Source organism: Scylla paramamosain, chromosome 2 (genome assembly GCF_035594125.1).
Source record: "Scylla paramamosain isolate STU-SP2022 chromosome 2, ASM3559412v1, whole genome shotgun sequence".
NCBI lineage: Eukaryota > Metazoa > Arthropoda > Malacostraca > Decapoda > Portunidae > Scylla > Scylla paramamosain.
Genome location: NC_087152.1, coordinates 15082501 through 15092500, shown reverse-complemented (window position 1 = coordinate 15092500; position 10000 = coordinate 15082501). Strand labels below are relative to the sequence as shown.

Here is a 10000-nt window from a genome sequence, read left to right as displayed (position 1 = left end):
AACAACAGCATCATTGTAAAATATTCCTCGTTTGAGACAATGGTTAGTATTCTCCAAGCTTTTATCGTCTTATTTTGACAACTTTGACAAGTTTTTGTGAAAGTTACTGTAATTTTCAAGAGTATTTCAACAATTCAAGTTTGACAAGGATTCTCTATCAATGAGGGAAAGCATCCATGCTTACACGAAAATTGCATTCCTTACCGCGTATTGATCGCTGGAATAAGGGGGCTGTCCTTCTGGCTGATAAGGGCCAGAGGGTTAGACATTATGGTCTCAGATCCCGTGTAGAAATCACACCTCCCTGAAAGCCTTTCTTTTTTTTTTTTTTCTTTATGTAGGAGGGACACCGGCCAAGGGCAACAAAAATACAATAAAAAAAAAGAAAAAAAAAGCTCACTGAGATACCAGTCCAAAAAAAGGGTCCAAAGCGGTAGTCAAAAATTGAAGTGTCTTGAAACTTTCCTCTTGAAGGAATTCAAGTCATATGAAGGTGGAAATACAGAAGCAGGCAGGGAGTTCCAAAGTTTACCAGAGAAAGGGATGAATAATGAGAATACTGGTTAACTCTTGCACTAGAGAGGTGGACAGAATAGGGGTAAGAGAAAAAAGAAAATCTTGTGCAGCGAGGCCGCGGGAGGAGGGAAGGCATGCAGTTAGCAAGATCAGAAGAGCATTTAGTATGAAAATAGCGGTAGAAGACAACTAGATAAGCAACACTGCGGCGATGAGAGAGAGGCTGAAGACAATCAGTTAGAGGAAAGGAGTTGATGAGACGTAAAAGCTTTTGATTCCACCCTGTCTAGAAGAGCAGTATGAGTGTAACCCCCCCCAGACATGTGAAGCATACTCCATACATGGACGGATAAGGCCCTCGTACAGAGTTAACAGCTGGGGGTGTGAGAAAAACTGGTAAAGACGTCTCAGAACACCTAACTTCATAGAAGCTGTTGTAGCTAGAGATGAGATGTGAAGTTTCCAGTTCAGATTATAAGTAAAGGACAGACCGAGGATGTTCAGTGTAGAAGAGGGGGACAGTTGAGTGTCATTGAAGAAGAGGGGATAGTTGTCTGGAAGGTTGTGTCGAGTTGATAGATGAAGGAATTAAGTTTTTGAGGCATTGAACAATACCAAGTTTGCTCTGCCCCAATCAGAAATTTTTTAAAAAGATCAGAAGTCAGGCGTTCTGTGGCTTCCCTTGGTGAACTGTTTACTTCCTGAAGTGCTTGAAATTGCACTTCTCTTGTGTGTATGACTATGATTTATTAATTAATTTATTTTATTTATTTTTTATTTTTTTTATTTTGCAATGGATGAGAAAGAAGTTGATTTGTCTCACCAAAATGTGTGTGTGTGTGTGTGTGTGTGTGTGTGTGTGTGTGTGTGTGTGTGTGTGTGTGTGTTTGTTTAACCACCTCCCCTGACCCACCTGTACGAGAGAAGTGTCTGTTTCTCAGGACCGTTGTTACTGTGTCGTAGTCAATTATCACTTTCTTCTGCTCTATAATCTCGTTCAGGATGCTGTCATACTCCACTGGATGCAAAAACTTAAGACGCCCTTGTTTCTCACTCTCCTTCACCTCTTGCAAGATTCCAGAGGTGGAATCCTGCCAGTCACAAATTTTTAGACAGAAGTCAAGAGAAATATAGCATAAGAATCGTGTGTGTGTGTGTGTGTGTGTGTGTGTGTGTGTGTGTGTGTGTGTGTGTGTGTGGGTGGGTGGGTGGGTACATTATATTACGTATTTCTAATATTACTCTCATATCACTATTATGTACTTTACTACTACCACGTGAATACACAACGCCAATTGGACCCTGCTTTCTTCCTCTTGACATGACCACACCCTGATCTCATCACATCTGGAATCACATTTATGCATTCTTCCCTGTGTTCCGGCACTCATCGGTAATACCACGTTCCTTCGTTGGTATCACAATGTATCGGAATGGTACACCGCTGACGCCTCTTTGTAATGTGGCCTCCATCTTGTCTCCTTCAGGATGGAGTACAAGGGGTGAAGGAATTACATCTTTTAGGGCTGGCCGTTTATTTCCTATAGGACAAATACAGATTGCTCTCTCGACTCTCGGACTCTTGACTACCTCTTGACTACATGGGGATGCGATGCAATCTCTTTATATTTCCCACAGACTTAGGTAAACGTGGGATTAACAGCGGTGAACATCAAAAGAGGATGAAACAAAGATGGAAGAATTAATATGGGTCCTGTGGTAATACAAAGGAGAAAAGGAAAGAAGTGTTTGCACATGTTTCCCTACGGGACAGGCACACCTGGTGAGGTGATGTGAGGTGCGATCCGTTATAAGAACATAAGAACATAAGAAATAAGGGAAGCTGCAAGAAGCGACCAGGCTTACACGTGGCAGTCCCTGTATGAAATATACCTACCTATTTCCATCTATTATCCCCATCCATAAACCTGTCTAATCTTCTCTTAAAGCTCTCTAGTGTCCTAGCACTAATAATATGATTACTGAGCCCGTTCCACTCATCTACCACTCTATTTGAGAACCAATTTTTTCCTATCTCCTACCTAAACCAAAATTTTTCAAGCTTGAACCCGTTATTTTTTGTTCTACCCTGGTTGCTGATCCTAAGAATTTTGCCTACATCCCACTTGTTATAACCCTTATACCACTTAAAGACCTCTATCAGGTCCCCTCTTAACTTACGTCTTTCTAAAGAATGTAAATTTAACAAATTCAACCTCGCCTCGTATGGAATACTCCTCATCCCCTGTATCCTTTTAGTCATTCTCCTCTGTACTGATTCTAATATACCTATATCTTTCCTATAATGTGGGGACCAGAACTGCACAGCGCAGTCTAGATGAGGTCTGACCAGCGCCAAGTATAACTTTAATATTACCTCCGGCCTTCTACTTTTAACACTCCTAAAAATGAATCCTAGTACCCTATTTGCCTTGTTTCTGGCTTCTATGCATTGTTTCCCTAGACGGAGTTCAGAGCTAACTATAACTCCTAAATCTTTCTCGTACCCTGTACCTACCAGAGTTTGGTTGTTTAATGTGTACCTACTGTGTGGGTTTCCTCTACCTACGCTAAGTACTTTGCATTTATTGATATTAAATTGCATTTGCCATCTATCCGTCCATTCATTCATTCCATCTAAATCTGCCTGCAAGGCGATGGCATCCGATTCTGACCCAATTAATCTACCTATATTTGTATCATCTGCAAATTTACTAACATCACTATAATAATTCCACTATCCAAGTCATTGATATATATATTACAAATAACAATGGCCCTAATACTGATCCCTGTGGCACCCCACTAATTACATGACCCCACTCAGATTTCGAGCCGTTTATTACAACTCTTTGTCGCTTGTCACTAAGCCATGACCCTATCCAGCCTAACACCTTCCCATCTATCCCAAGTGCCCTAACCTTTCTTAGGAGCCTTTGATGGGGTACCTTGTCAAATGCTTTACTAAAGTCCAGATATAAGATATCATAACTCTCACCATTATCTACTGCCTCGTACACTTTACTGTAAAAACTTAACAAGTTTGTCAGGCAAGACTTCCACTTCGTGAAGCCATGCTGTGACTGATTTATCAAGTTATGTTTGTCTAAATGTTCCCTAATGTTCCTCGCTATTATTGACTCTAATATTTTACCTACAACTGAAGTCAAGCTGACAGTTCTATAGTTAGACGCTAAAGTTTTATCTCCTTTCTTAAAGATGGGTACTACATTAGCCTGCATCCACATTACTGGTACCTCACCCGACTCCAGTGATTTCCTAAAGACAGAAACTAACGGCTCAATAATAATCTCTTTGCATTCCTTAAGTACTCTGGGATATATTTCATCTGGTCTTGGTGTCTTGAACTTTTTTAGCCTATCTATCTCCTGTTCCACTATCTCCCTAGTTATGGAAATATTCATTCAGAAGTTTACTAATCTCCTCCCCAGAACTAACCAGCTCCCCATCTGCTGCCTTTAATGGACTTTAATGGAGAATAGTATCCTTATTCTTCGTCCTGTATACCTGATAAAATCCCTTGGGGTCCGTCTTCGCCTGGCTGGCTACCTTTAATTCATAATTGCCCTTAGCTTTCCTCGTTAACTTTCTGACTGTTCTAACTAATTCATTATATTGTGACCTTAAAACTTCTTCACCTGCCCTTAATCTCTTATGTATACTTCTCTTACGCCCTATATAATGTTTTAACCAAGCAGTCATCCATTTAGGGTCATTTTTCTGTGATCTTATTGCCCTATACGGGATATTTGCTAAGTGACCTGTATGAACTTTACGAAATATTTATACATTTCATCTTCATTTACGTCACCTAATCCCCTCATCTCGGTCCCTACCATCCTCTCCATTCCCTCATCAACTCGCCTCGACCTCACCTCTCTCATTTCAGCATGACCTGACATTTCAACATACTCACACCTATCTCCCCCCCTTCCTCTTTCCTCCGCCCCTTCCGGACACATCATTCCTCCTCTCCTCCTACACCCTCACGCCTCACCTCACCTCTCTCATCCTACCTTATCTCTCTGAACTCCGTCCCTGACCTGACCTCACCCTGCATCCCTTGCCAGTCCACTCCTTGGAGGTACCTTTTTAATTCCTCAAAATCTGCTCTCCTTAAGTCAAGTATTTTACTAGTGTTTTTGCTTCTACAAGTTTCTTCCCATTCTAAATTGTACCTAATTTCCCTATGGTCACTGTTACCTAGCTGTCCTCCAACCTCCACCTGCGTGACTGCTTCCTCCCTGTTAGTAAGAATTTAAATCTAGAATATTATTCCCCTTTGTGGGTTCTACGACTACCTGTTTTAAAAAATTATCCTGAATAACCTTAAGAAATTCCTCTGCTTCTTTGTTACCCACCATCAGACTCCAGTCGATATTCCTAAAATTAAAATCTCCTACCACACATACCTGACTGTACCTGCCTGCTCTATTTAATTCCTGCCACAGTGAGGTGTTAATTTCCTTTGTACTGGTCGGTGGTCTATAAACTACCCCTAGTACTACTGACTGCGATCCTTCCTTAATATCTACCCATATCGACTCTGCTTTGTTATCTGTTTTAATTCTGCTGTTAATATAACACTGTAATGTGTCCCTAACGTATAACGCGACGCCTCCTCCTCTCCTGTTTTCCCTATCTTTATAGAACAACGTATAACTATCTATCCTAACCTGTGGATTAAATACTTTTCTTGACATATCTAACCAAGTTTCAGTTGAAGCAATGATATCAAATTTCTCTACACACGCTATTCCTCTAAGCAAGTCTATTTTATTCAGAATACTTCCACAGTTTGTGTAGTAAACACTTAAGCTATTTCTCACTTCCCCTGAGCTAGCTACCTTTCTAGATTTAACTAATTTACCCCTCGCCTTCTCCTCACAACCCCTTCTTCCCTCCCGACAAACGAAAAAAGTGCAGGGGTGCCGTTACCTCCCGCTCGAGTGTTTCGGGCAAAACACGAATACCCTGGCGTGACAAATGCACTCCATCCCTGGCGTACAAGGTGTCCCTACCATAGAAAATGTCCCAGTTGTCGATGAACGTCCATCCATTACTCTTACAATGATTCGCTAGCCTGCGATTCACTGTAATAGCCCTGGACAGCCACTCAGTACCAACTCCCCTCCTCGGCAAGACACCACATACCACGGGGATCTCTCCCTTGTCCCTAATCCTGTCCAAAGCCTGTCGAAACCTCCTGATAAGCTCCTCACTCCTGACCTTACCAAGGTCATTCCCTCCCGCACTGAGAAAAACAATGGGCTTGGTCCCATCTTTTTCCAAGCACGTATCTAGCCTATCAGCTACCTTCCCTATCCCGGCCCCCGGCAAACACACCCTCGACCTACGCTTCCTATCCCTAGCACAGAACGCACTATCTAAGTGCCTAACCTGACTATCACCAAACACAAGCACTCTACCTTGGGGCAGGGTAACTGCATCTGCCCCCTCCTTCTTGCCTCCTCCCGCCCTGTCCACCTCCTTCTCCTTCCCTTCCTCCAGCACATTGAAGGGATTCTTCGTCTCCACGCAAGGTGCCCTGAGGACCTTCACCCTCTTGGCTCCCCTGCACACAACCGACCACTGCTCCTCCGTCGCCTTACTAGGTAAGGTGACGGTGGGACACGACCCTCCCACAGGTGCTGAGATCCTCTCGCAGAACTCAGCCTGCAGGTCTGAGATCCTCTCACGAAACTCAGTCTGCACCTCCGAGATCCTTCGATGGAACTCAGCCTCCACCTCTGAGACCTTCGCAACGAAGGCCTCGAGAACAGGAGAACTAACACAACCAGTCGACTCAGCAACACAAGGCGCCATGTCTACACTAGCCAGCTATATTAGCGTCCGTCACCTGATACAACCGTGACATTTCTCTAAGATACGAAGTAGTAGTAGTAGTAGTAGTGGTAGTAGTAGTAGCAGTAGTAGTAGTAGTAGTAGTAGTAGTAGTAGTAGTAGTAGTAGTAGTAGTAGTAGTAGTAGTAGTGCATATATATATATATATATATATATATATATATATATATATATATATATATATATATATATATATATATATATATATATATATATATATATATATATATATATATATATATATATATATATATATATATATATATATATATATATATATATATATATATTGGTATACCTGCACTATCATCTCCAAGTGATACAGATTTACTGGGTTGTGACTAGTGATCATCAGTAAATGTGAATGAATTAAGAGTTCGGAGTCAGAGACAGTCAGAAGGTCAGTCTGTCGGTAGTCGGAGGTCACACTGTATTTATGCAGTACCAAATATACTGACAAAGGCACACCATGTGACTCCATCATATCATAAATGGAGGTGAATGGCATTCCTAACGTGCGAGCATGTGGTGGCATGATGGAATCATGCTCCGTACTGTATGAAGCAGTAATATAATTGTAATATTAGTAATATGTACATATGTAATATATGGAACATGTATATTTACATACCATAACCGCTTGCATAGTGGCACCTTGTTTAAACCAGACCATAACCACCGAGGGGTCGTCCACCACGTCCCTGAGGGTCTGGTAGGGCTGGGGCAGGTGTCTCACGGCCAGCAGTGACATAAGGTTACCCTCGTAGCTCCGCGTCAGCACCATGGTCATCAGCATCCACACGCCCAGCACCACGCGCTCCCACATCCACCCGCCCTCACCAAACCACACGGCTGCTGGACAGAGTCACACAATTAGAGGATCTTTACTTGTTAACATTTATTCTGTACTGAATGTGAAGTTGGTATTTCGCACTTGCTGTAACGTGAAAAATTTGCATAATTCCATAAATTATTAAGTTCTCACACTGACGAAGCAAAATGCTGGTAAAGTAGAGAAGATTTTTCGAGGTTAGCTTATGTGGGGTGAACTTGGATGAGAGAAGAAAGGAGACGAGAGCCAGCAGCAGAAGGAAGGCGAGCACCATCGCCCACACCCAGGGGCCGAGGGGGAGCAAAAAGCCCCACGGATCTATTTCGGGAGTCTTCCGGCCAGCGAACACTTTGACATGCATGTAGACAACCGGCCAAGTGAAATCAACAGCTTCGTACCTGGCGGCGTTGATAGCGAAAGGTCCCAGAGCCATATTCACTTCCTGTAACACACCAGAGAGACACTGCTGATTCATTCTCTATCCTCTACTGATTACCTCCACCCCCATCTTCTCCCGCTACCCAAATCCTGTCTTGCAAATTATTTCCATTAACAAAAGCATTACACAGTGTGTGGGACAAGTAGTACCTCCCTGCTAACTTGGCCCACCATGCCGATCACAGAGCCATTCTTGAGCTTCATTCCCCAAACACCATCTGGTGGCCGCCTAAACGTGTATCTGTTCGGATGCAGGCAAGCGATAAATACTGTTATCAGCGTTCTTCCCCAATATTTACAATGGGATGATTGTTTAACTAATACAAGTATTCACTTGTCAGTTTTTTATTGCCTTTGTATAAACTTTATGAGGTTATCATTCGATACTAAACTTCAGCTTTTTTTTTAATAGTGGAGAGACCTCCCCTGGGATGGAATCTGATAGATATCTTTAATTGGTGTAAGGTGGTATAAGTTCTTATTTCACCTTTAATGGACTTACGAGAAGTTAAGTCCTTGCGACAAGTAATCAATCACGTTGACCGTGTAGCCCTTAAACTCTGGCCGTTTACCACCTGGAGCCGTTGGGTCTGGAACCATCACTACTGAGTGTTTGTCGTTTTGTTCCATTGCCACTAGCAATTTTGTTTCCTTAGAAAACCTACGAAGAGAATACAGGTTTGAAAAAACAAAAAAAAATAATGTTTCGAATAATTTCTTTTAATTTCAAATCTTAGCAAAACGAGAGAGAGAGAGAGAGAGAGAGAGAGAGAGAGAGAGAGAGAGAGAGAGAGAGAGAGAGAGAGAGAGAGAGAGAGTCGTAATTATTTCATCTACTTCCCAAAAAATATAAGAAAAAAATAAAAACACAAAAACTTAAAATTCAACAGACCACCTATCATCTATGCATAATACAAAATCATAAATCAACGCCAGTAACTCTCCAACAAGTATATTTCTGGAAGTAAAGATAATTATGCCTGAGAAATTATCAGTGGATTATAAAATTGTCGCATTCCTGTAATAGACCGAGTTTCCATCTACGTATATACTTATACACAACATTCTAAGATGCATTAAACAATAAACACTGTCACTCACTTATTAAACTTATCCCAGAACAGCGGCTGACTCAACTGTAGACCGTGGCCCACCGTCCAAGACGCTCTCCACAGCCCTGCGTCGCTGGGACTTTGGAAAGGCAGCACTGCCTTCACGGAGGCCCTTAAGAAACGTTGACATGTTTAGTTGTGCTTATGAGCATCCCAACACATACCAGCAAAGTTGTGTTCAATACAAGCTGACAACAATTTCTACAGAGCTTCCACACAGACACACCCACACACCTGTTCACCCCCGCCGCGCCATCCATCAGCAGCAAGAGGGAGTTGGTAAGGGCGAGAGTCTGGTGGAGCGGGTGGAGGCGGTGAGGCGCGCGGCGGCTCACCACAATGAGCCTCGTGGCCCACACCAACAGGCGACCCTCACGGGCCTGTTGGGCGAAGGCGGCCAGGAAGACTGGGTCGTCACTCACAACCACCACCACGACCATCCATGACGCCACCCGCACCTGTCCGCGACCACACGGCCCAAGACATGGGGTAGCCATGACTATCGTACTACTACTACTACTACTACTACTACTACTATTGCTGCTGCTGCTGCTGCTGCTGCTGCTGCTGCTGCTGCTGCCGCTGCTGCAGCTGCTACTTTAATACTAATAATAACAACAAATTCCAAACGGCCTCTCCCAGACGGAAACTTACTTTACGGGCGCATGTGACCACCTGTACGAGCTGTGACCCATTCAAGGGTGTCTCAAACATCGCCACGCCTTGCGAGCCTCCGAGGAGCGTCTGGACGTCTCTCTGAAAAGTTTGTTTCTTGTCTCTCATTGACCCAACGCCCAAAGAACAGTGGTCACAAAATCAATGCCAGTTAGACCAAGTGATTGAAAAAGTAAAGTCAATTCATAGCCACACCGAGAAACTGGATTCAGTTATGACGATGAGAGAGGCATGACTTAACGATGACGCCTGAAGCACCTCCCTCACCGACAAGGCCGCACCTGCCTCCCAGTTGTCCGCCTCAACTGTGTGCGGATAACAACACAGTTATTAATGTAGCATTTGAAGACATTGCTTAAGCAATGAGATGCACAGGCAAGATCTCTTTTTCTAATAAAATTTATCTGTGATAATCATCTCACTGAGGTACTGTTTTAGTGACACTGAATAAATGAACACAATTAATTACTCACTGCCTCTTGAGGAACTTACTCTTTAACAGAGCTGTGAATGCCAGTGGAAGACGGGGCACCAAGAACCA

The 10000-nt window shown here is 43.0% G+C and overlaps 1 protein-coding gene across 1 annotated transcript in view; it reads right to left on the bottom strand.

The window, feature by feature from the left end:
* The window catches only part of LOC135106547 (glutamate receptor U1-like), a 13331-nt gene that overhangs the window by 2131 nt on the left and 1200 nt on the right, over positions 1-10000 (bottom strand). Inside the window, exons 2-12 of the mRNA XM_064015718.1 lie at positions 9952-10000; positions 9655-9764; positions 9439-9540; positions 9019-9242; positions 8774-8896; positions 8175-8333; positions 7823-7913; positions 7388-7676; positions 7034-7254; positions 1430-1607; positions 205-304 (exon numbers count right to left, since the gene is read on the bottom strand). The exon at positions 9952-10000 is cut by the window's right edge and continues 56 nt beyond it. Of these exons, the coding sequence (XP_063871788.1) occupies positions 205-304; positions 1430-1607; positions 7034-7254; positions 7388-7676; positions 7823-7913; positions 8175-8333; positions 8774-8896; positions 9019-9242; positions 9439-9540; positions 9655-9764; positions 9952-10000 (1646 nt within the window). The remainder of the gene's footprint in view (positions 1-204; positions 305-1429; positions 1608-7033; positions 7255-7387; positions 7677-7822; positions 7914-8174; positions 8334-8773; positions 8897-9018; positions 9243-9438; positions 9541-9654; positions 9765-9951) is intronic.